The following is a 26,931-nucleotide window of genomic DNA, read 5'->3' as shown; positions in this document are numbered from 1 at the left end:
TCATCTCGTTTTTTGTTTGTTTCTGTGTGGACAAAAAGGGCCTTCTGCAAAGTATATTGCCATTCACGTGATTTGTCTTTCCAGTTGCAAAACCGGATAAACTAGCCAAAAAGGCCGCAAGTTCCCTATTTTACAAGTTGGAGGGCTAAAAGTTGACTATTAATAGTTAGAGGATCAAGTTTTATCTAAACTAAAAGTTCAAGGGCCAAACAGACAGATAATTTGCTCATGAAGAAATTGAATCCACAGTCGAATCTTTTACTCCTGAAGTCTCGTCGTTCTGGCAGATTATACCATGATTTTGTTTAGCATTGTGAAAGTGGTATGAGTTGGTAGGTGAAGATATATTGAAGCTTACTCGAATTACAATTTCACATAGAGAGATAAATACCCCAAAGATCCCTTGAACTTTGCAAAGCTTCTAATTGAACCTTAAAAATTTCTTTTAGGTTCTCAAACTTAGTTATTAATGCTATTTGGGCTTTGGGACAATTATAAAAATTTAAATTTGAGTACCCCAAGATTTACCTCAAGTCACAATTATGCCCTAATTTTCTAAGTGTATATCTAAGTGCATCATGCTAGTTTATTGGAATTCCTTATAGAATTTCGATGGTAAATCTGGCACATATAAAAGTGGTTGGCGGAGTAGTGATTGAGTTTTTACTTAAAGGATTGAATTCAATTCTTTGAAAAAATTACTTTGCATAAAACCATATGGAAATTATGTGGATATATGCAAAATTATAAGGGGGTTAAGAGGATTATTGTACAAACCATAAGAAGGTCAAATAGATATTATAATTTCATTATATGCCTGTTTAGAGCACATGTGGGTCAATCGCCATAATTTGAGGCGCTTTACATCCATTTTCCTCTGTACATAAAATCACAGGAATTTTGTGGCTATTTTGGAACTATGCAACAGCACTTTGTGAACACTGCAGGCTAGAGTGAGTTTGTTTATCATGATTTTTAAATCGCTAATTTAATATGATTCCTTGAATAATAGTCAAAGTGGTGAGTTTCAGGGTAAAGAGACGTGAACGCTTGGTTTAACAGCTGGTCGATAAAATAGTTAAATAGAAAAAAATCACAATAGGCAAATGGTTGGATGAATACTAACACATTTAAGGAGAAGCTGCATGGATTAACTTTAATTTCGTGTTTCATTGCGCAATTTGAATCAATCTTGGTAGAATTTTCATTTTTCTGAAATTTTCATGCTTCCTCACTTGTAGAATTTTTTTGGGAGACTTCGTCGAGTCAGACCTAAAAGGTGCACACAGAATAGAAAAAAGAAGGTCTTCTCCACTAATGAAAATTGGATTCCCAAAAAATTTGCCTAGACTGCCCTGTTTGCATAAGCAGGTTGCTAGCTTTTGGATTTAGGCGAAGTCTTTGCCCAAATTTCAATTCATGTTTCTCGAAGATTAATTGATGGTCAGTATCAAATAAAGATTTTCCTATTTGTAATACAAAACTTGTATAATTGCAAGTACAGTGCAATTGAGGGATCATTATTTTTTTAAAAAAAAAGCAAATTTCATTAATTTTGTTGAAAAACATCCGGCACGAATTGATTTATATCACTATCTTAATGGCAGGTTAAACATAATAAGGTGGAGGCAAAATCTTTTTTAGATTTTAAAAGTTATAGTGAAGATCTTGAAGTTGTTAACAAAAGAAATCACCAAGAAGAAATAAACTCAAATTCTATGTAACTTTAGCTATGTCAACTTAATAGATTAACTTTTTATGCATTGACAATATATTTTTTTTTATTACACCAACAACTTTGGATGTATGTCATATGTGCATGATTTGAATTTTAAATTTAAATTCATATGATGTGACATGATTTAAACCAGTTAGTGTAAAAAAAAATTATACATTGACAGTGTATAAAAAAGTTATTCAATTTTAATATGATATGATTTATTACTAATTAAATTGTTCAATGTTTCATAAATTGTGTTTAGGTTTGTTTTAACTACCGAAGAAGAAATAAACCTGATATTTATATAACTTTAACTCAATTAACCAAATTTTGTATGACACACTATGGATTTGATGTCTGTTTGGCAAATTGCATTTGCATTTTTTTTTTTTTTTTGGAATGCTGTGAAGACCTTGTAAATGTAGGTTGCGTTTTGTATAGAAGTGGCAATAATGTCAAACCAAATCAATATGTTAGGTAATAATACTTGTAGCTTTAAACTCTTAAAAGGGGATTACTCATGTTCTATCCTCTTTTGATCCTATTCTCACGTTCGAACAGTTATTAATTTTGTAGAGTTGGGTGTTGAATCAAAATTAATTTCTAAAGAGCAAAAGTAACATCAACAGACATCTGGAAGTTTTAAAGTTATAGACGCTATAATTGATTTTAGGCCAAATCAAGAGTCATTTTTTAGTCCCTATATGGATTAGTTTGCCGGAAGTACTTATTTCATTCTCTGATAAGCAATATTTAATCAAAATTTATAGTTTAATCCGTTGCAATTTAACAAAGCTATGACTACCTTGAAGCGGCCTTCCAATGCCCGTCCTTTAGTGGTATTGGACGTTGCGCTCGAACCCAAAAAAGGAGTATGAATTGGTGATGATTCTTACGGTTTTTGGCACAAATTGAATACGAAAAATGGCCTCACTTCTATAAGTTTTGTTCGAAAATAGGACATTCTAAATCTGCTTGTTTTCGTAAGAATCCTGAGCTTAATCTCTTAAGAGGTGGTAGTTAATTAGGGCAAGCGTCCTTTGAAGCAAGTTTTTGCTCCTAAGCAGGCACTAGTGAACATTGCTAATTCCATTTTGCAACAGGATAAAGGACCTATGAATCAAGCCTCTTTTATCTGGTATTCTCAATTAACAGTCCCTTCAATTGGAGGAGTTTTCGTTACGGAATTTGTGTTCTAAGAATGCTGATTTTGGTGCGCATTGTGGGGATCCCATGTTGCTGATGGCATTGATTAATCAGGTTTATATGCTTCAGGCATTGATTGATCTTAGTTTTTCTGTGCCTTCTTCGTATCTGATGATTCAACATGATAAAGGACCTATGAATCAAGCCTCTTATGTGGATCATTTTGCTGTGGACAGAAGTTCTGTTGATAAAGAGAAGGAATATGAGGAATCTATCATTGATTTAGAAACTTTGACGGCTCAAATGGCTTATTAAAGTTTAGTGGGAAGATATTTGCTGGCAAGTTGCATTTCAACATATAGTGTATTATGCCTGGTCAGCCAGAAACACAGTCAACGCAGGAGGAGCCTACCAACAACTTAGAATGCCGTGGAACAAGCTAATGAACTTGATCAAGGAGGAATAAGACGTACTCAGGATAGGGAGAAACACAACTGCTGAACTCAGTTGAATGGATAGGAATACGATGGAAGAAACCAACGACGGGATGGATGAAGGTGAACGTTGATGGTGCGTCTACTGGAAGACTTGGAGTTGCAGGAGCAAGAGGTGTCATAAGGGATGAAATGTGGGTGTGGAAGAAGGGTTTTTGCGTTAATTTGGGAATAACAAGCAACACAACTGCTGAGTTATGGGGCATTGTCCAAGGGTTGGAATTGGCCTAGGAAGAAGGGATAAGGCGAGTGGAAGTGGAAACTGACTCACTTTCAAGTGTAATGCTGGTCGAAGAGGACTGCAAAGTAGGGCCACATTCAAACTTGGTCAGGAAAATTATAGAATTATTGAGTAGAGATTGGGAGTGTAATCTAACACACACATGGAGAGAAGGAAATAGAGTTGCAGATTATCTGGCTAAGTGCAGTTGATAGGTTGCATTTTTATCATTTATTTTATAGTTGTTTCTCTCTTTTATTTTACCAAACATTGCGTTAATCGGTGAATTTTACTTATTTTTGATAATTTGTATTAGTTGCAGAGATTTGAAGTAAAAAGAAATTAAATGGCGTGATTTCTTCACTATATTTGTTATTCGGCATGAGCACGTCGAAAACCTAAATTCTGTACGTCCGAAAACTCGAGATTTGGCAGGTAAGAAGATTTTCAACTCTGAATCAAAGTCGTGAGGATCAGATTTGGCCGAATGGGTATTCTTTCGTTTGTAATAGGACACTAGTCCATTCTTACTATCTTGACTTTTTGAAAAGTGCCAAGGCCGATTGGAAATTGAATTTTTTGCTAAGTAGAACTAGTCTAGTGGTCTTAGGAAACGGAACAGGAGGAGGAAGTAGGTTTCTTTATCTTTTCCCTTCTCCAAATTAAGAGACTGGTAGAAGTAGTAGTAGGTAGTTTTTCTTCTTTTCAGAAGAAACAAAGAGACGTTTTGCCTTTTCTAGGCAATTCGATACTTTTCATCGCACTTTTTAGAGAATGGCCGTAGGCATAAACTCAACTATTTCGTGCGTGGCTTTTCCTTGACGATGAGCTAAATGCTTCTTTCTAGTCAAGAAACAATGGAGGATGTGATTTATCTAAAATTGTGAGATCGAATTGATTATATTTATTTCCTTTATTTTACTGATATTCGTACATTCTCTAATTTAATTTCTTATAGTTATTATTTTATTTGAATATCAAGGGTCCGATATTTAATTTAATCTAATAACCTAAAACTAGTAAGAGTAGTTAAATCCATAATTATTTAATTGCTTTAAATTAGTGGCGACTGACATGATTGGATTTGTATCAGAGGAACATATGAGCTAATTTAAAATAATCCTCATAGCGTGTTATTTCACCATAGAAATTGAACTCTACAGTCGTACCTAAAGTTATTTATTGATTAGAGAAGTAATTAACGGTCGTACCTTGATCACCGAAACAGTAAGGAGAAATTGATTGTCATCGCGTGTTTGACAGTTATAACTTGTTTAATAGTGAGTGAATGAAATTATTATTGCATCTATAATCAATTGAATGAACCATTTCCAAAGTTATTTCTTAGTTAGAAATTATTCATTATTGATTTAATTTTACTAAATTGTCATTTAGTTTTTATTTTATTTAATTTATCTGAATTGTTTAATTATCATCAATTGTATAAAAAACCCCCAAGACTCTGAACTCCAGAATAAAGGAATTGTCCCCAATTCATGTGGATTCGACCCTACTCACCCTATATATAAAATTTGTATTTTAATTGAGTAAATATTTATTATTGTACAGGCTCAACACCTGTCAGTAGTTTAGAGTGAGAGATGGGGTTTACAGTTTTGCAGGATCCACCTAATGGGGTTTAGAATATTTTAGCAGAGGACATTGCAGGGGTGGTTACCCCAAGACTTGTCCCAAACTAATGGTTCGAAAGCCCTCCATTGTACCAAAAAAAAAAGTTTAGTTTATCTGGTGTCAACTTCTCAACAAGTTCAAGTTTTGTCTCGTTTAATTTGAGAAGTTGATTCTATATCGACTATGTGAGCCCGATTATTTGATAATTTTGGGATGATTGAAAAATTGGTAGATATTGAATGTGTAATTTTTTAGAGTCCACCGGCAAAAGTCAACTTTAAATCACAATATTATTAAACGATAGACATAAATATAAAAATCTCTAAAATCAAATCAAGAAGGTGGGTTATCTTGTAATTTCTTTTTGTCACTTGAGTCGTATCTAGCTTGGTAGTTATTGATTGAGAAAGAAAATGAAATGCAGGAGGGAGACTAAATCTCACCTTCAATGTGAATCTAATAAATAAAACAGAGTAAATCTTATATATACTCACAACATATATATTGTCATCATTGGATCTATGACACGTGTAAAAGTTAAATTTTAAATTCAAATTTTGCATAATTATTATCCATCTATTCAACGTTGATTGTGTATACACTTTCAGTATATGAAAAGATTAATCTAATATGTGTAGATGGGCACATTCATGAAAAGTCCATATCAAGCAAAACTACTCACAGCCGACAGATTCTGGGAAGAACAAAATACCCCCCAAATACCCTATTCTTGCAATATTTCTTTTAACATTATTCTAAGAAATTTGCATGCATTCACCACCTTGCCCTGAGAACTCTGTCTGGTGGGAAGAACAGCTAGCAATGATTGTGAGGTATAACAGATCAGTCAGCCAGTTTACTTGTTGGCCACTATTTGGTATTATTGACAATATATGTAGCAACATTTCCAACCCCAACTGATTTGTCCTAACAGACATTTCTATAATTAGAATAGGCTATTCTGGAAGATAGAGATACATCAAGCGGTGTTGAGACTTGAGAGGTGCCATAACATCGTTTGCATTGTGAGGTGCTATAGTGAGAAAGATGGATTCCATTGCAGCAAGCAATAAGCCACATGCTGTATGCATTCCATATCCAGCACTTAGTCATATCAACCCAATACTAAAACTAGCTAAACTCCTCCACCACAAGGGCTTCTACATAACATTTGTGAACAAAGAATGCAATGACCTGCCTGATTTCAGGTTCGAGACCATCCCTGATGGCATGCCTCCTTCTGATGCCGACTCCGCCCAAGACATGCTCTCTCTCTCTAAATCCACCTCCAAGACATGTTTAGCTCCCTTTTCTAGCCTCCTTTCGAGACTTTCCAAGGCTGCCCCAGATGTCCCTCCAGTGACTTGCATAATCTCCGATGGCATCATGAGCTTCACCGTCAAAGCTGCCCAACAATTTGGCCTTCCCGAAGTACTTTTTTGGACTCCTAGTGCTTACGGCATGTTAGCGTACATGCAGTATTGCCACCATGTTAAACAGGGACACATACCTCTCAAAGGTACGTTCAATTTCTGATGCACTATTGATCTGTATTTTCAGATTCATTGATCCAGTTAATTGTATTTGTGATCTGATGACTTGGATAATTAGGTGCTTACAGATACCTTTTTAAGCAACTGAAGTGATTAATCGTTTGCCTTTTGATCAACAGATATGAGCTATGTCACAAACAGTTATTTGGGTATGCGAAACTTGGATTCCTGGAATGAAAGGCAACATACGATTGAGGGATCTTCCAAGTTACATAAGAACAACTGTGGCAGACGATTTAATGTTCAATTTATCATTGGAGAAGTTAAGAATATCGCCAGAGGTTCAGCTGTCGTCTTGAATACTTTTCATGACTTCGAGCACAGTTCTCTTGATGCCCTTTCTGCCATGTATCCTCACGTTTATAGCACCAGTCCCTTACAACTAATGCTTAATCAAATTCATGACGAAAGCCTCACATCCATCAGTTCAGATCTCTGGAGAGAAGAACCAGGTTGTATCGAATGGCTCAATGATAAAGATCCAAAGTCAGTGGTGTATGTGAACTTTGGCAGCATAACAGTGATAAGTGACTGATAACTGCTCACCAGCTTATAGAGGTTGCTTGGGGACTTGCAAACAGCAAGAAATCATTCCTGTGGATTATAAGACCTGATATGGTTGCTGGTGATGATGCAGCCGTCTTGCCACTAGAGTTTCTGACCAAAACTAAAGAAAGAGGCATGCTGGTGCTCACCAGAACAAGTTCTAAACCATCCTGTAATTGGAGGGTTCTTAACACATTGCGGATGGAACTCGACTTTAGAAAGTATTTGTGTAGGCGTACCTGTTATCTGCTGGCCCTTTTTCTCGTAGAAGCAGACCAACTGCAGGTATAGCTGCGCGGAGTGGGAAATGGAGATCAACAATGATGTGCAGAGAGGCAAAGTAGAGGTGCTTGTGAGAGAACTGATGGATGGTGAGAAGGGACAAAAGATGAGGAACAAGGCTTTGGACTGGAAGAACAAAGGTGAAGCAGCTGCAGGACCAAACGGACAGTCTTACCAGAATTTGGACCAACTTATCAAGGACTTGCTTCTCCCTATATTGTCCAAATAACTAATAACCTGCAGGACAAGGTGGAAGTTCCTTGAATTTGATTTTAATGTGTGAAAAAAAAAAAAAGAAAGGATAAAAGTTGAGTTCATAATAATGTTCAAAAGAAATCTTGATGGACAAAGATTGAATAGTTGTTTTTAGGGTTAATCATACTTCACCCTCGAGCTTTGTGTGGATAGTCATAGTTTACCACATTGAACGTTAAAAGTATATACATTGTGCCTTGAAGAAATTCTTATACTTCTATTATTTTTTCTTTTATAAAAAAAAAGCACCATTCACCTTCTACTTTGAGCTAATAACTCCTCTTGTGCAATAACTAGTTAACAACCTCTCAATCTTATTTCCATAAAAGTCATTTTACTTTCCAAGTATGACAGTAACTTTTAAAAGATGAGCATTGCAGCTTATAAATTACAATACACATATCAGTCTGCATTTGCTTTGTCTTCCAGGATGACCTTGTCATCCTTATAATTGACACTAAATTCATATTTCAAAGTGATCTAGCACTGGCTTACCATCCAACCGCTTTGATTTGAAAATCGAGAGGCATCCAGAAGCATGAATTTCTCCGTATATTGGAGGGCTTTTGTCCGAGAGAAGCTCCTTTAACGGTCCAAAGGCTTTCGAACTTTGGTTAAACAAACAGGCTGCTGATACTCTCGGATTATCTGATTTAGCTAACACCCAGTGCTTCACGCTCTTGAATATACATATCCGTAAGGCCTTGATGTCGTTGCTAATAAGCTGTCAAAATTTTTTAAAAAAAAAGAAGCAGTGAAACATCAAATTTCTTGTTAATATACATGTCCGTAAACCCTTGATGTTTCATTAAATATTTTGTACATTCTTGAGCTTTCATTCTTACAAGTAAATCCCCTAGCATTTTATTTTTAACTAAATCAAAATCCGCCTTTCTTTTGTTTGCCCCTTTGAAATTCGTCCCTCGTCGTAATTCAACAAAAAAAAAAACTGAAATTTAAAGGCCAAGTGTTTTGGATAAGTAAATTTAAAGCCTAATGGTGTATTTGATAAAACTGAAATTTGAAAACTGAAATCTGAATCTATTAAATTATTGAATTGTTAAGTATTAAATTTAATATATGGTGATAAGTGAATAGCTTATCATTTAATTTTGGGAGCAAGTTTTGTTTAAAAAATTCAGTGCCACTTAATTAATTCAGATGTTCAGTTTTTCGTTATTACACGGTCTGGATATATTAAGATTTGAATCCATTAAATTTAAATGTTGAATTGAGTTATCAAACAATGCCTAAGTTGTAATCTGAAAAAGCTTTGAATGCTTCTAATAGAATCTATTCTTAAATCTTGGATATAAGTGATTCTTAAATAAGAGGGAATTTTGAATATTTGAGCAATGAGAACTAGAGTTTCTTAAAGAAATCATGACTTTTCTGAAGTAATTAACTTTCTTCAAATCTTTTCTAATTTCTCATAATCTAGAAATAGACAACTCATATTTTATGTGAAAGTATCAAAATATTCTACTTATCATTTTAATAACATTTTCATAAAAGGCAATAGTTGCAAAAATTTGCAGGATAGATTATTTTTGACTAATTTATGGGATTAAAAAGTATAACAACAAAAAGGTAAAAATACATATTCTCTAAACTTAAAGATGTATGGCTTATAAATTTTCCTTTTCAGGTTGCGTAATTAATTTCAATAGTCCATCAACTTTTCTCCGTGGTCTTATTTGGTCCCTGAACAAGTGTTTGTTACGTCCCTCAACTTGTAAGTGGAGTTCTAAATGGTGTATTCCAAGTCCCAATTAGGGGTGTCAACAGGTCGGATTTGTCGGACCTGACTCGGATTCGATAATTTTTTTGGGATTTGGGTTGAAAAATAATTCCGATATTTGGATCCGAACCCGTTTACTCTAACAAAAAACAGATCGGATACGGAATATAGGATTCCGACCTGTATTCGACCCAGATCCGAACAATATATTAATAATTGTAAAATATAAATATTTCTAAATATTTTCTTTTTCCAAATTAACAATTTAGTAATGACTTTGTAAATTAATTTGTAGTTAGTTTTGGATTGACTATTGCGAGTTATTTGTGATTTAGTTTGTAATTTGATTTGTTTAAGTTTGGAAATTGGATTTGTAATTGATTTTGAATTTAATTTTGAAATATTTAAATTTGAATCCTTTAGACCCGATTCCGACCCAGACCCGACTCTGGAATCTAACATCAAAACCCGTCCGGTATACGGGTAGAGTTCGGGTCTACTACATAAAAACGAACCCGGGTCCAGGTCCGAAATTTTCAATTCCAACCCGAACCCGTTGACATCCCTAATCCCAAGTCCCAGCCAAAACTATGTAACTATCCCTAATTAACAATTAGTTTATGAAGGAAAAGTCAACATTATCTTTTTTATGCTTTAATTTTGTTTTCTTGCAAAATAGTACCATTCACCTTCTACTTTATGCAAAGAATTTTTTTTCTTCAATGTATTTCTTAGATATTTCTAGCAAGTGGTAGTGGGCATTAGTTAATGACTGTTAGGTTCAAAATTAAGTGATTTTTTAAGAAAATTTGAAAAACCTAGTGAGAACTAGACCTAACAAACAAATGGGCTAACCATAAGACCCTCCTTATTCATTTTGGGAAAGAAAATACAAGAAAGCAGAAATGGTCCAATTGAAGCTAATAAAATAGGATTTTTCTAACCATTTTGTATTGTTTAAAATTGAAAAATTAAAAAGTTCATAAAATTAGCAGAAATAATTCAAAATGGATATCTACACTCAAAATAAATAAGAAAATTAAAAAGAATTACAAACTTGATTGTGTATATTTTATTCCTAGTCAACTGGAACTATCATAGACGTCTAGGATAATTTTAACAATTAAGGGCTTCTTCTCACTTGTATAAAGACACTTTACTATAACTTCTTTTAAGATTAAAAGCCATTTTAAATTATTTTAAACTATTTTTAGTTTTTAAATGTTGATTATCTTAAGCTTAAAGGAGCTTAAAATCAAATATATTAACATTTAGCTTTTGAAACCATATCAAAGGAAAAATTTTTACTTTTCAGTTCGTTCAATAAATTTTCAATATTGAGCTTTAAGAAAAGCAAAAGCTGACAACCAATTTTATAACTCATGCGATGAAAAAAATCGGTTCCAATATTTTTGGTCCAATAGTAGTTCAGTGAAACAAAAGGATTATAGATATAATTACAAACCTTTCTCAGGGCGTCTAAACCCAAATTTATAAGGAATTGAGGACCAAAACACAAAAAAGAATCATAACTTCATACGACGTCGCTTAACTGATCATCATCATTTGATTTCCCTTTCCCTTTCGCTTTCCCTTCTTCCATTGCAGTGCTGCCGCAGCCCCTCAACAAGAGCTCCATTCTTTGGCCTTTGCCCTTTTCTTCTCTGATATTTCCATTAAAATCTCCCCGAATTATCATTCCTAAATAGACCAAATAAATTAATAACATTAAAAATAAAAATGGGGGCTGGGAGAGAAGTAGCAATTTCCTTGGATGGAGTGAGGGACAAGAATATAATGCAGCTGAAGAAGCTCAATATTGCCCTTTTCCCAGTCCGTTACAACAAAAAATACTATACTGATGCTCTTAACTCCGGCGAATTTACCAAGCTTGGTACAATTTCCTTTCTGGGTTTTTCAATTTTTTTTTTCAATTTATCATCTGGGTGTTTTTTTCTTTTTTTGCTTCCCGTGCATAAAGTTTCACATTTTTTTTCCAGTTTTATCATCTGGTTATCTGTAGTTGGCTTATTCCATTTTTTTTACGTGCAGTAAAATGGTAAAAATGGTAGTAACTCAATTTGAATCTTACGGGTTGGTGTCTTTTAATATGACCCTTTTTTCAAATGAATGCTTTTGTTCCTATCCTCTCCAATCATTGAAGCGTTTTTATTTGAGGTTGTTAGGTTCAAGAAACTGGAGATGGAAATAGAAATTCATCCTCTTTATGTTTTTACTTTTGATTTTATGAGTTAGTCTGTTTGATATGAATTTGCAGTTGTACGAAATCTGTCTTGCTAGTGGTTTTGTTTTTCTGATGTGTTTGACTTGTGGTTTAGCATTTTGGAGTTGATGGCGTAATTGAAGTAATTGGAGGAGGCTAAATGTTGATTATAGTAATCAAGGATTTTCATATGTTTCAAAGTTGAATTCAGTATTATGGGCATTAAATGATAAAAGGTCACCTTCCCTTGTTAGGTCTTAGATTACTGTGATAAAAGGTCACTTTATTGTGATAAAATGTTCTAACTCTATAGTTTTGGCGGTTGCTTTTGCCTTGAATACTCTAGTATTTCCCTGAATTTTATTATATCTGTGTGATCTGACATACTTGGATGTATAAACCTTAGCATATTGCATTGTGTTTAAGAGGGATCCATGATAAACTCTTGTTGGGATCTGTATTAGATTAATTAACCTATATTTGTTTCTAGGTTTTTATATGATGGCTCTATTCAAATGATTTATACCTTCCGCCTTTATTCTAGAAGTGATGTTTTTATTGTGCCCGACTTCATGTTTCATCTCAAGATGCAAAATATAGAGGCAATAGAAACATAAAAAGATGTTTAGGAGATCAGGTAACTGCAGCACTGGAAGGCCAAAACTTTTTTGATTTAGAGGAAATCCACTATCATCAGGTTTAAGTACAAGTGACTATCACAATACATAACTTAATAGAATACTTTATAGGTCATACTTTGTGTTTGTTGAAGAGTTACATATAGGTCATGCCTATCTTGCTAGGCTTGTTGCTTTTTGCTGCCTTTTAACAAATTAAAGATAAAAATAAAAGTAATTGAATGCGCCATTAGGGATCGGTCGGGCAAGTACGGATTCTCTGAGGAGATAAATCAACATGTTTCTGCAATGAATCGTACTGTGTGTTTGTTAAAGAGTAACATATAGGTCATGCCTATCTTGCTAGGCTTGTTGCTCTTTACTGCCTTTCAACAAAATAAAGGTAATCACAAAAGTAATTGAATGCACCATTATGGATAGCTTGGGTAAGTACGGATTCTTTGAGGAGATAAATCAACATGTTTCTGCAATGTAACTTAAATGATGAAAGAACAATTACTGAACCTAAAATAGAATCCTTGCATCACAATGTAAAACATGGGCAAAAGCTATCCAGAGAAAGTAGTAGTAGCCGTAGCAGTAGCAGTTGGGTCTTAAGGAAGAAAGAGCAACCCTCTGTAAGGCAAATTCAATAAGATGGTGCTCTGCAGCTGCGGGAAGTCATCCAACAAAGTCCCAAGATTCCCATGATCAACATTCTATCAATACACATCATCATCCTCCAGTTATGTGCTTAGTCAGCTCTTGCTCTTCATGGGTCATTCCTCCTCTTCTTTTACTTGTGTGAATTTGGTGGACTTAGTATGGAACAAGCTGCTTCATTATGCATATTAAGACAGAAAGAAATTCTTGATGTAAAAGTAATTTGAGGCTCATTACTACAGTAACACCATTGATCCATCGGGAGATATTCCAAAACTCATCATCATAAATGTCATAATGGAGTGTTTCAATTATCTCACGCATAAAGTGCTCCAATTACCCTGACTTGGGAAGACACGTGGACTTCTTTTAAGGCATGGGGTAAATTCTGAGATGTTGATGGACAGACATATCCCTGCGTCTCTTTTGCTGGATACCTCACTGATTTTTTAAACATAAAACAATAAAATTGGTGGGGTTAAAGTGGCGCAATGAAGGTGGGTGATTTTCTTTCCTGAAAGTAACTATCGCACGTCGGTTATAGATTAAGTACTCTAAGTACTCTAGTAAGTTTAGTGTTACTTATCCCTGGTTTGATCTTGTCTCTCATTCTTGTTAAATGGAATCTTCAGTATTGAGGAAAGCATAAGACAATGTGAACATGTATTTTAACACCTTAGGTAAACAATTTTTCACTTGGAATTTTACATGGTTTTTGTGCTTCACCCAGCATACTACAGTGATATCTGTGTTGGTTCAATTGCATGTCGGAAAGAGAAGAAGGAAGGAGGTGCTGATTGTGTATACATAATGACTTTAGGTGTTTTGGCACCATATCGTGGTTTGGGTATTGGTAAGTGATTTTTCTTTTTTCTCTTTTATTAAGTAGATCTACCTTAACAGCCTACCTTCACTTTAATGATCTTAAACTGTTATTTGCTTAGCTAATGTGGATATTGGATTTGTGTAGGTACAAAGCTTTTGAAGCATGTGCTGGACCTTTGTACCAAGGAGAATATTGGTGAGATTTTCTTGCATGTGCAGACCAACAATGAAGATGCCATCAAGTTTTATAAGAACTTTGGGTTTGAAATTACAGATACCATCCAAAACTACTATACAAATATTACACCACCAGACTGTTATGTTGTTACCAAGTTCTTCACTCAGACAAAGAAGTAATATCTCAGAGCAATTTTTCAATGAGACTGCATCTCAGGCTTTGTTGTGATCAAGTTTTGACATTTTAGATTTAACGCCCGAGGATTGTAATGCATTCATCATCTATGCTCAGAACAGATCAGTTTAAGTGAATGCATTTCTTATTTTGATGTTATAGGAGAGCAAAACTTTTGAAACCATTAGCAGGAAGGATTTTGTGTACAAGAAAAATCCAGTGATCAAGATACCAAAATGTAGTTGCTTTGAAATTGAAGTTATACGACAGCTTTGAATTATCCAAAACCTTCTTTTCTACTTGCGAGTTATGATGATATCTGAAGGCCAATACGCCATAGTTATCTTATCAGGAGCTGAATTGGGGCTAAATTTTGTCATGTTAGTGTTAGACGTAAAAATGAATTTACTTATGGTAACCCTAGCAGATGTGAAATTTTCTTGCGCTAATATCTGAAGGCTTTTCTGGGCAATAATCATAACAGCTCTGCTGGCGTTTACACCCCAAGTGGTAATTCCAAAGAAATATATCGATGCAAACTAAAGCCAGGCAACAAAATCCTCCAACTTTATGTGGTAGGCTAAGCAAAATTTGAAGTTTTCCATCTTCATTCCATTTTCTACCTAAAATAGAACCCCACATTTAAGACCCCAAGTCCCCAGTGATTGAACCTCATGACCCAAGCTCTTCAACAATCTTTGGACAGAAAACAACAGTGAGCAATCAAAGCTTGTCAATGGTGGGAGAAGACCAGAGTTTGGGACACACCCCCGAACTCTACCAAGCCCCTAAACTATCTTAAAACAAGATCTGAAAAGGAGAAAAGTAAGTATGAATGTCAACAATTTTGAACCAAGGCCCCGGCACGCCCCAGTCAAAAAGAATGTTTTTTGGGCGGACATGCGAAAATATAATGCTGCCTGGTAGTTATTATCTCGCAAATGCTTGACACCATAATTTCCTGTTTCTGAGAATATAGAACCATCAATAAGTTTTACTTTGATGGATGCAACTACACCATCGGATGCACCTGTCTGCCTTGCATATTTGTATTTTTCTTTATGGGGTTGGAGTTGGTCATTTCCACCAAAATAGGATGAAATGGATGAACATATTGCTGAACATGGAGATTTTCAGGTAGTGACCATTTACACCACCTACATAGTGGAACAATAACTAGAAGTTTCCATTACCTTTAGGATAAGAAAAAATCAAAGGCTCCATGTTAGGATGCTATAAATTGTGTCTTCTGCACAAGGCTAAACTTTTACTGACTGAAGTTTCTGTACAGGTTTATATGTACAAGGTCAAGAAAACTTAATAATAGAAATTCCGATGATTTGAATTTTTACTGCATATCTACAGAACCTGTAATTCAGCAAGCAACCCATGTTGCTAATAGTAAATTTACGATTTCCATCATCAAACAGCAGGGTCAACAGTCAATACGCCAAGCCACCAGAAAAACAATCTCCATCATGCAGTAATGATTCTGTCAGCCAATAACCATCCCAAGAACCACCAACTCGCTGCAATATCAATGAAAAAGGGGAACAAAGGAAGCAAACCAAAATAGATTACAAGGCTGGCAATATTCAGCATACTGCATATCACTAGTTGCGGCAAATACGATCAGACTAGTATGAGCTCATAAATGAACAATATGTCAACTCCAGCAACAAAACAATATTTCTCAAATACATGGTGCACTTAGTCATCAGAGGAGCAATGGTCAAACCTGAACCATGGTAAATTGGAAGATTTCTTCTTCCTCAGGTCGAGCTCCTCGAACCCAAACCCTTTGCTTATAGCAATTCTGTTTCACACACATTCCCTCATAGGTGGTCATCATATAACCATGTTTATTCCAGCAATGACTTGGTAAAATTCAACTAAGATGTGTTAGTTCCTCAATACTATTAAGAAATTACTTTAAACCTTGACTAACCTCTTTTGGATACAAACTGCTCAAGATCTTCCTTTCTTGGTGACCAAGTAAAACTCGATATGTAGAATGATGAAATATCCTCCTAAACCTTTCAAACTACATACAGAATAAAGCAAAAAAGAAAGGAATTTAGCACACAGAGCATCTTGTGCTCCAATTTTGTATAATATGATTTTTCAGTATTACTGCCACCACTGGACTTTAGTGAACCTGTACTTTTGGTTCTTTGAGTGACAAATTAATCATTATCCCTTCTCTCAAATATTAGCTGATAAAACTGACTTTACATTCAAACCAGCAGTCTATTCTACTTGATCTCATTAAATTATTTTTCTTCAAGTCCACAAAACTTGAAGCTAATAATAGGTTTCTTTTTCTTTTTTTTTTTGTGAATTTGTTGAATCATGTCAATAATCTTTTAAAAATTTACAAAAAGGCTTCTAATGTCTATGCAACCAAAAAAAGTTGAGAATATCGGATGACATAGGATAAGAGTAAAAGTTCAAGGTTTTGATTCACATATATATATATATATACATACATACATACATACATACATACATATACGTGTACGTATGTGAATTTTTTTGAATCATGTCAGTTATCGTTTAAAAATTTACAAAGAGGCTTCTAATGTCTATGCAACCAAAAAAGGTTGAGAATATCGGATGACATAGGATAAGAGTAAAAGTTTAAGCTTTTCGATTTCAAGGTATACTCTACACAGTGAATGCCGAAATGTTACTCACCTGCCCCAAATCAAAGAAGCGTCCAAAGTATGTGGACCTTTCAAATGGATCAAATCCAGCAAACTGTACAAGGCAGATGAGATGATTCACACCCACAAGCATTATGGGAATTCAGAACCAACAGCAAGGTACTCCAGATTAGCAATTACCCTGTACATAACCTCTATCCCATAATCTTGACGTGGTTGATCATTGTACTTCAATGCATCGAGCTGGTGCTGGACAGCTTCTTCTGCACTAAACTACAGTAAATCAATTATGTCAATTCATCTAGTAAAGTGATAGCAAGGATCAAGTATGCTAACAGATTTTATTATCAGGGAATTACACTCAGTCTTGGGCCGAAAGGCCTTTTCCTGCGAGATTGAAGCCTGCAAAATGTGAAGAACATTACTTATTAGTTCCACAGAAGCTAACTTATCAATAAGCAATGCCTGAAGTGAAGACAACTCTCCGATAAATTGAGAAATAAAAATCATAGCGCAGATAAATTTTCAAGAACTAGAGCAAGGAAAGAAAGAAAACATCTAAACTCTCCAACTCCAATCTCCAAAATAGGACCATAGATAATAATCACATTACAGAAGAGTTTCTGACTTCAAAACTCATGCCAGGCAGCTAAACATGTCCTGTCAAAAACTACAAGTGCCCAGCAATCTCGACCATCAGACTTCCATTTCCACTGAGTTGTTTGAATATTCGGCAGTTTCAAAGAGAAGATTTTACAATTATGTACATCATATGCTTTTCGTTAATTTCTCTCAACCCGTTACAAAGTTTAAATTTTGGAATCCAACTGGCTCATTAAAAAGCCAAGCTATACAAAATTTTCTCAAATACCAAGACAATGCTTGAAATGATTGGGCTTCTTTGCACTTTCAAAGTGACACCAAAAATGTACAGTTGGATTCTTTAGCAAGAATTATATGTTCCATTTCGTTTCGATTCAAGGGAAAGGGTAAAAGGGCTTTTGAGTCAAACCCGGAACTCAGAGTTACTTGGCAAATTTCCTACCATCCAAGTTGAGTTCGGGGACAGCAAAAATCATATGTACCTACAATCTTGCATTAATTACATTACAGGATCAATAAATGGGGTTTTTTGTATCGTTTTTACTTGAATTCCCTCATAAAATTGGGTTTGAAACACGAATTATTTAAGCTTCTTTACAATTTTTTAATCTATAATCAGTGTTAAATCTTTCTCCTAAATACAAATTCAAAATACGAAATTATGAATTAAATAAATAACAAGAAAAAGATAAGTATAATTATTCCGATAAATGTAACGTTCATAGATGGAATTAAAGAAAAAGAGAGAGTACCAATCAGCAGAGAGGAAGTCAGGAACTTCAGCGGAAGCAGAAATTCGAGAGCCATTAATGGACGGTTTGCCGCTGCATAAGAGAGAAAGGGAAGCTGGGGATGACAGACAGGCACCAAACGACATCGTCTTCTGTTGCTCAAGAAGAGCTGCAGGTTAATTTTGAATTATATCAAGTGATGGAGTGGCACTAGTATTTCTGAGTCAGGTTAAATTTTCCCCTTTTTTTTATTTTTGGTTTATTTTCTTCTGGGTAGAATTGCAACTTGACCCATGGAATTAAATGTTCTTGTGTAAGATTGCCTGCGACCTACTAATTAAGGGCTTTTTATCTTTTTATAAATTCTGATTTTAAATAATTATTTTTCAAATATATTCTCCTTTGCTTTTTACTGTTGAAAGCAGCCCATTTGGTCCATCCGGTTACGTTACGATCCCTATACAATATTAGTGGATTCTGTCTTTTCTTGTATCGAAATTTATTAAGTGTAAACTATAAGGTAGGGTTAATGACAGTTTATGTCCTTAAGGTTTATCTTGATTTTCACTTTACCCCTTAACTTTTATTTCTTGTCACTTAACCCCTTAAGAGACAAAAAAGTATCCCTCTATTATACTAAGTTTTTATTTTCAAATATTTTACTTTCTTTAATCATTAAACTTTTTTTTGACCATTTTAATTGATAGTGGTAAAGTTTTTGTATGAGATGAGTGTCTATATTAAGGAATACACTAATAACTAATTATATTTTTAAAAAATGGTGTAAAAATCCTAATAAGCAAAAGCTCATTATAGAAAAAAGGGGAAATTGTCAAATTGGTGCCTCACATTTTCGAGAAAAGCTTTTTTGTACCATCATATTTAAAATCAACCAAAATAGTCCCTTACATGTAAAAGTTTTGCATTTTTGGTTCCAGAGCTCATTTTTCCTCAATTTCTACCAAAAAATGCACGCCTATCTCACATACCTATAATTTCAAAACCAAAATGGGAACAAAATTCGTTTCCCTTGAAAAAAACACACACACACACACACTGATACACATGGCCTTATCTTTCCCTCAATTTTCGTCCATTAAACTCTTTACACATAAGGCGTATTGCTCATGCAATTTAGAATCCTTATTTTAGTAAATGGGCTGTGAAAGCTTTTAATCGAGAGGATACACTTGGTCCAATGAATATCACCTATTTTAGTGTTTATTAGTGATGATATACAATCAGTTTATGCACCAACGAAAACATTTATATTGGAGCTCCTTTTTTTGTTATTTCTTTCTGCCATACTCTTAGTAGTAAGTTGGTTATACCAACAGCCAAAATAAAAAATCGAGTGTTTCATTTTGCCTTAATTATAGGCACATGAAGTACACATGCATTTTTTGTCGAAAAACAGAGCAAAATTGAGCTTTGGGACAAAACGGGCAGAAATTTTATATTTGAGAGATTGTTTTGGCTGATTTTAAATGTGATAGACTAAAATAGCTTTTTTCTAAAAATGTGAGGTATCAAACTAGCAATTTTTCCTAGGAAAAAAATTCAGTGCTGACATGTGAATGGGTGACTATAAAATGGGTGATTGACCGTGAATAGTGTAATTATAAAAAATAGAATAAAATTTTTTTCTTAATTTCTTAAATTCAAAAAAATATATTAAATTGATTTGTAAAAAATATATACAATTTTCAATTTGGTAAATTAGAGAATAGACATCCTAAATTTTTTGTTAGAGAAGTTTTTTTTTCAAAAATAAAAATTTGATAAAAACCAAGTTGGAATGAAAAAGAGAAGAAAGACAAAATAAGGAAAAAAAATTTTAGGGATAATCACAAAAACTCCCCCTAAGGTATTTCACTTTTGCATTTTATCGCCTAATATTTTTTTCTCACTTTATCCTCTAAACTATTGGTCAATTCTAATATTGTTTAATGATAATGTCAAAAAAGATATTTATACCCCTAAGAGCTAACTACGATAAATCCCCTTAAAGTATTGTTTGTTTTCTTCTTTATCACCTAATATCTTTTTTTATCAATTTATTTATTTATTACTAAAATTATTAATGAACTCTAATATTTGATAACACCTAGAATAATTAATATCTAAAAAACCAATATTTTAAAAAAATAAAAAATAATAATTTATATATATATATATGATCCTAGTTAAATTCCATTCCATAATTACACCTTTTTTTGGGTTGAGGAGAATATCTTGCTAATTAGATTCAATAGTGGGAAAAATAAACAAAAATTATTATTAAATAAAATATGAAAAATATTTTTAAAAGTCTACAAATGATTGGAATATTGTCAATTTCTTTTTAGGAATGTGCATATGGCTTTAATAGCTGTATTTTTTATATGAAAGTATACATTTTTTGTATTAATAACACTAAAAAAGAGAAACATGATTGATTTGGAGTTCAAAATTTTAAGAGTTGTTCACCATGTTTAGATGCTATTAAAATTTATTTGATTTGCTAAATTTTTCTAAAGAAATTTTTTTATTACATCTAAAAAATTTGTGTTGAGTAATAAAAAATATTAGAGTTGACAAATGATTTTAGGTACGAATAGACAAATTAAGAGAAACATGATATTAAAGAAGAAAGTACAAAATAGATATACTTGAAGGAGATTCACTCTAATTAGCCCTTAGGGGTATCAATATCTTTTTGACATTTCTATTACTTAATAATGTTATGAGGTAAAGTGAGAAAAAATAATGTTATGAGGTAAAGTACAAAACTAGTTAAACTTTAGGGGAAGTTTTTATAATTAACCCAGAATTTACATAGTAGAGGGAGATTTTTTTATCTCTCAAGAGGTTAAATAACATAAAATATAAATGTTAGAGAATAAAGTAAGAATTCAGATATACCTTAAGAGGATAAACTGCACTTACCCCTAAGCAATACTTGATCCTTACCTTACCTCCTAACCTTTATTTTGTATCACTTAATCTCTTCAAGGACAAAAATACTCCTCTATCATGATAAGTATTTACTTTTAAATTATCTACTTCTATTCCCTAATGAAATTTAACCTATGGGTCAATTTTGAATACTCTAATTGATGGTAGTAAAGTTTCACACGAGAGGATCATATATATTAGGGAACATATTAATAATCAATTACTTTTAAAAAAATTGCAAAAAAAAAAGCCTAATAAGCAAAATTTGTTAGAGGGAAAAAAATCCAAATAGTGACATGTGAATATTTGATAATTGACTTTAAATTGTCTAATTAAAAGGAAATAGAATATAAAACTTTTCTCCTATTGTCAGTGTTATGGAAAAATAATTTCATATTCTTACCCCTGTAGAAATATCTAGACTTGTACCTCCAGCAAATTTCTCAGACCACTAGAGTCTACCAAAATTCTCTATCAGTTGCTTTTATCTTAGATGGTCTACTTCCTTATCATTTTACATTGAGGAACATTTGATATAATTACTGAGAAAATAAGAGAAGCAAAGAACTAGATTTTATTTCTTTGTAAAGTTGATACTCAACTCATAACATGAAATTTCTCTATAGAGTTCAAAATAACTCTATTAACTATCTCACTAACTCCACTAGCTACTCCACTAATTTCACTAGCTACTCTACTAATTCCACTAGTTACTCCACTAATTAGGTAAAACAAAACAAACAAATATGATTAACTAACAACAGTAAATATTTCTAACAATCTCTCCCTTAAACTGAAAGTTTTCCAAACATTCAGTTTAATAGTACTTATCAATTGCACAGACTCCAAGCAGCTTCCTTAATTTTTGAAACGTGGATAATTTCAATAGTTTGATCATTATGTCAGCAATCTAATCTTCACTTTTACAGTAGAGAAAACCAATTATTCCATCCCTTGTGAGCTATCTTAGAAAGTGAAATTTCATGTCTATGTGCTTAGTTCTTCCATGTAGAACTAGATTTTTAGAGAGTTTGATGGCAGAACTATTGTCACAATAAATTATAGTAACTCCTTCTTACCGAAAATGCAATTCTTCAAGGATTTTTCTTAGCCAAATTGCTTGACAGGCATAAGCCGTTGCAGCTACGTACTTTTCTTTAGTTGTTGATAAAGTAACAATTGATTGTTTCTTTAAACACCATGAAATAGCTGCTAAATCCATCATAAATATATAGTCACATGTACTTTTTCTATCATCAAGATCGTGTGCATAGTCACTGTCAATAAAACCAAATAAATTTGATTTTTCACCATTCTTGTAGAACAGTCCATATTCAATGGTTCCTTGCAAGTATCGAAGAATTCTCTTGACAATTAGAAGATGTGTCTCCTTTGGGTTTTCCATGTATCTACTAATAAGACTTATTGCATGCATAATATCAAGTCTTGTGGCTGTCAAATACATGAGGCTTTTTACAATTTGCTTGTAAATGGTGCTATCAACTCTCTTTCCTTCAAGTTCTTTGATGATTTTTAAACCCATTTCAACTGGCGTGCTAATAGAATTACAATTTTTCATTTGAAACTTGTTTAGAATTTCTTGCACATATTTTTTTTGGGAGAAAAAAAAATTTTAACAGTAGATTACACCACTTCAATACCCAAAAAGTAATGTATCTTTCCGAGATCAAACGTATCAAATTCAACCATCATAGATTTCTTGAATTTCTCAAATATTGCACTATCATTTCCAGTAAAAATAAGATCATCAACATATAAGCAAACAATGAACAATTTATCTCCATCTCCAATCTTTATAAAAAGTGTATGCTCATATGAAAACTTTTCAAATCCCTCCTTAGAAAAATAAGCATCTATACGACTATACCAATCACGTGGGGTTTGTTTTAATTTGTATAATACCTTGTTGAATTTGTATACCTTATGTTCATTTCCAACATTCACATAGTTAGGAGGTTGATCAATAAATACCTGTTCATGTAAATCACCATGTAAAAATACTGATTTCACGTCCAATTGGAAGATAGGTCATGAATGTTGTGCTGTCAATGCAATCACTATCCTGATCGTGTCATACCTTGTGACTGAAGCAAAGATTTCTCCATAATCCACCCCAAACTCTCGCTTATAGCCTCTAGCTATTAAACGTGTCTTGTATTTGTCAACTTCTCCATTCTTCTTCAATTTTGTCTTATACACTCAATTGATACCAATTGACTTTTGTCCGTCTGGAAGATCAGTTAACTCCCATGTGTTGTTTCGTTCAATAGTTGCAATTTCTTCATCCATTAACTTCTGCTACTTTGAATCTTTGATAGTCTCTTCAAAAATTGTAAGATCACAATCGAAAAATAGAGTAAAGTATGCAAGTGGGTTCTCATATTGGTCAATTTTAGTTACTTCATAATCGATCATCCATACAGGTCTTTTTCTAATATGTTGAGGCTGTTCTTCATCTTCTACTACTGTTTGGAAACTTGGAATATCATCTGAACCATTTGGTAGAATTTGTTCTATCAACTGCTGTCTGTTCTTTTCATCAACTCTATCAAAATTAGCGGGTATTTGTTGTTTAATAACATTGTTATTGCATGGTAAAAAAAATTTCTCATCAAAAATTACATCTCAACTGATGACAATTTTCTTAGTGATAGAATTATAAAACTTATAGATCTTTGACTGATCACTAACACTAAGAAAAATATATTGCTCTCCCTTATTATCTAGTTTTGTCTTCTTTTGCTCTAGAATGTGAGTACAGACAATGCATTTAAAAATTCTGAAGTGATCCATTGTTGATTTCTATCAGCTCCATACTTCCTCAGGTGTCATATTTTTAATAGCAAATATGGGACTTCTGTTCAATATATGAATGCTTCAGTTGACAGTTTCAGATCAAAAACTTTTTGAAACATCATTTCCTGTCAAAATGATCCTTATCATGTTCAAAATTGTACAATTCTTTCTCTCTGAAACACCATTTTGTTGTGGTGTATAAGTTGTTGTAAGCTACTTTTGTGCTTCTCATAAAAATTTATAAATTCTTGTGAATTATATTCTCGACCACGATCATTGCGAAGAATCTTTATGGACTTGTTTGCTTCCTTTTCGACAAGAGTCATGAAATTTTTGAAAGTTGAAAATACTTCAGATTGTTTCTACAAAAAATAGATCCAAATTTTTCGACTATAATCATTAATAAACATCATAAAATAACGTTTTTCACCATGAGATGGCGGATTTACAGGTCCACATAAATCAAAATGAACCACCTCCAATACGTTCTTTGCTCTCCATGATTTTTTTTTTGAAAAACTATTCTGATGTTGTTTACCAATGATACACTCTTCACAAACTTCTGAAGAAATTATAATTTGAGGTAGATCAGCCGCCATATTTTTCTGCTGCAAAGTCTTTAATCCACTAAAATTTAGGTGTCCATAATGAAAATGTCATGATCATGCCACATCTTCCGATTTTGTTGAAAAACATGAATGAGTTAAATTCTGCAAATAGAGTAAAAACATATGATTTGTCATCATTTTAACTTGAGCAATTAAGCCCAACTTTGCATCTCGAACCCGACATACTCCTTTTTTGATAGAAATCTCGTATTCTTTTTCTAACAATTAACTCACACTAAACAAGTTTGTCTTTAAGTCTGAAACAAAAAGAACATCAGCGATAATGTGAGTAAAATTTTCTTTAGTTTGGTAGTTACCCTTCTTTTTTTTCATAATGAAAATTGTAGAGTTATCACCAAACTTGACAGTATTATGAAATGACTCATTCAATTCAGAAAATGTCATTTTATCTCCACACATGTGATTGCTACAATCGGTATCTAAATACCATACGTCTTGCTGAGTTTTTTCACTCATGTGATACACCATCAAAAGAGATATTTCTTCTTCTTTTTCTGCAAAGTTAGTCCTTTCTCCATTTTGTCTATTCAAATTAGTTCGATATTCTGATTGATAATGATCATACCTATGACATTTGTAGCATTCAACATTAGACTTGTCTACTGACTTTGGCCTTTGAATTGTTGATTGATGGCTTCCTCGTCCTCTTCTTCTTCATTGAAATTGATTTTCTTGGTACTGGTATTGTTGTTCTTGGTTATCACAATCATTGTTTCCTCTACCTCTATCTCTGTCTCTGCCTCCTCTCTATATTAGGTGACTTTTTGTTGAAACCTTCAATGTTTGCTCTTCTTTCTCTTATTGGTTAATTTTTTGCTCATGAACCAACAAAAAACTCTACAACTTATCAATTGAAAGTACATCAATATCTTTTGATTCCTCTATAGAGCATACAACAAAATTAAATTTTGCTGTTATCGATTGAAGAATCTTCTCGACAATGGTAACGTCCTCCAAATTCTCTCCATAAATCCTCATCTTATTAGCGATTGCCATCGTTCTTGCTAAATAATATGTGATCGACTCGCTTGACTTTATGCGTAAAGTCTCAAATTCAGTCTGACGAGATTGAAACTGTACCCATTTTGCCATCGCATTTTCTTGATGTTTCTTTTTCATGGAATCCTAAATCTATTTGGAAGTATCTTTGCTAAGAATTGTCTCCAAGATAGTTCGATCAATAGTTTCAATGCTTCCAACTCTGTTTTCTGCATCTTTGACAATACTACTCTAGCTTTTGGCTTTGTTACTCCAGATTCGACAACCTGTCAATACTTCTTGAATCTTAAGAAATTCTCCATTAGCATGCTCCAATGATCATAGTGACCATCAAAGCAAGTAACTGCTGGATACACAAAGTTGTTAGTGGCCATCGTGATTTACCAATACAAATCTCACAACTCATTTTTATTTTTACTCACAAACTTAGCTCTGATGCCACTGATACAATTACTGAGAAAAATAAGAAAAGTAAAGAACTAGACTTTATTTCTTTGTAAAACTGATACTCAACTCATAACATAAAATAGTTCTATTTATAGAGTTCAAAACAACTCTACTAATGATTCCACTAGCTACTCCACTAATTCCACTAAGTTTACTAACTACTCCACTAACTTCACTAACTCCGCTAATTAGGTAGAACAAAACAAACAAACATGATTAACTAACAACAGTAAATATTTCTAACAACATTAAGTACAATTACTGCACTTAGTGGACTACTGTAAGCACTAAATAATTTGGAAAAGTTGGTTCCCTTGCTATGACTTTAATGTTTATCTCTCCATTCAATTCACGAAACTCATTAAATTTCAAGTTGGTAAGCATTATACACTCAAAAGAAATCCCAAATGCATATGCTTTTGCTATTCACTCATCAAAGACGCGGAGCTGGAAAATCTCCAAGGAAGTTTGTAATTGTAGCTCCAATATTTATGGAAAACCAATGATTTTGTCAAGGGAAGGTTTTACTGGTTGACATATGACCACCACATTGTAGTTTTTCGTGTTGAGCAGGAGCTGTGAAGTATTATCAAGTTACCTGGTGTTACACCTTATGATAGTATGAATGTCACGTAGGTATCTACTTAAGGGAATCTAGGGGAGATTTTCATTATATATGTGCATATAGGTGTGAAGTTCAGGTCTGGAAGTTAGAAAGTTATCGTGAGCCTAGTTGGATGTTGAAGCACCAGTTGCCTCTAGCTGGTTTCATTGAGAAGCTTTGGTGTGTAGTAGATGATCCATATTTATTGCCATCCTATTCAAAATCTCC

The 26,931-nt window shown here is 33.5% G+C and overlaps 2 protein-coding genes and 1 pseudogene across 2 annotated transcripts; 2 read left to right on the top strand and 1 right to left on the bottom strand.

Annotated features, from left to right (window-relative positions):
• Window positions 1–6,187: 6,187 nt before the first annotated feature.
• Window positions 6,188–7,986, top strand: LOC113704809 (7-deoxyloganetin glucosyltransferase-like; annotated as a pseudogene).
• Window positions 7,987–11,190: 3,204 nt separating this feature from the next.
• LOC113704102 (uncharacterized) lies at window positions 11,191–14,557 on the top strand. Its single transcript, XM_027225765.2, has 3 exons — window positions 11,191–11,483; window positions 13,824–13,946; window positions 14,064–14,557. The coding sequence occupies exons 1-3, from the start codon at window positions 11,330–11,332 to the stop codon at window positions 14,273–14,275; spliced, it is 489 nt and encodes a 162-aa protein (XP_027081566.1). The 5' UTR covers window positions 11,191–11,329; the 3' UTR covers window positions 14,276–14,557.
• Window positions 14,558–15,501: 944 nt separating this feature from the next.
• LOC113704101 (uncharacterized) lies at window positions 15,502–18,585 on the bottom strand. Its single transcript, XM_027225764.2, has 7 exons — window positions 18,292–18,585; window positions 17,296–17,338; window positions 17,117–17,209; window positions 16,968–17,030; window positions 16,219–16,314; window positions 16,009–16,086; window positions 15,502–15,799 (listed from the first exon to the last, which is right to left on the bottom strand). Exons 1-7 carry the CDS (start codon window positions 18,414–18,416, stop codon window positions 15,713–15,715), a joined length of 585 nt encoding a protein of 194 aa, XP_027081565.1. The 5' UTR covers window positions 18,417–18,585; the 3' UTR covers window positions 15,502–15,712.
• Between the last annotated feature and the right edge of the window lie 8,346 nt (window positions 18,586–26,931).

The sequence above is a fragment of the Coffea arabica genome, chromosome 8e (assembly GCF_036785885.1).
Source record: "Coffea arabica cultivar ET-39 chromosome 8e, Coffea Arabica ET-39 HiFi, whole genome shotgun sequence".
Classification (NCBI taxonomy): Eukaryota; Viridiplantae; Streptophyta; class Magnoliopsida; order Gentianales; family Rubiaceae; genus Coffea; species Coffea arabica.
The sequence above is the reverse complement of the archived record's forward strand: the minus strand, read 5'-3'. Positions and strand labels throughout refer to the sequence as shown.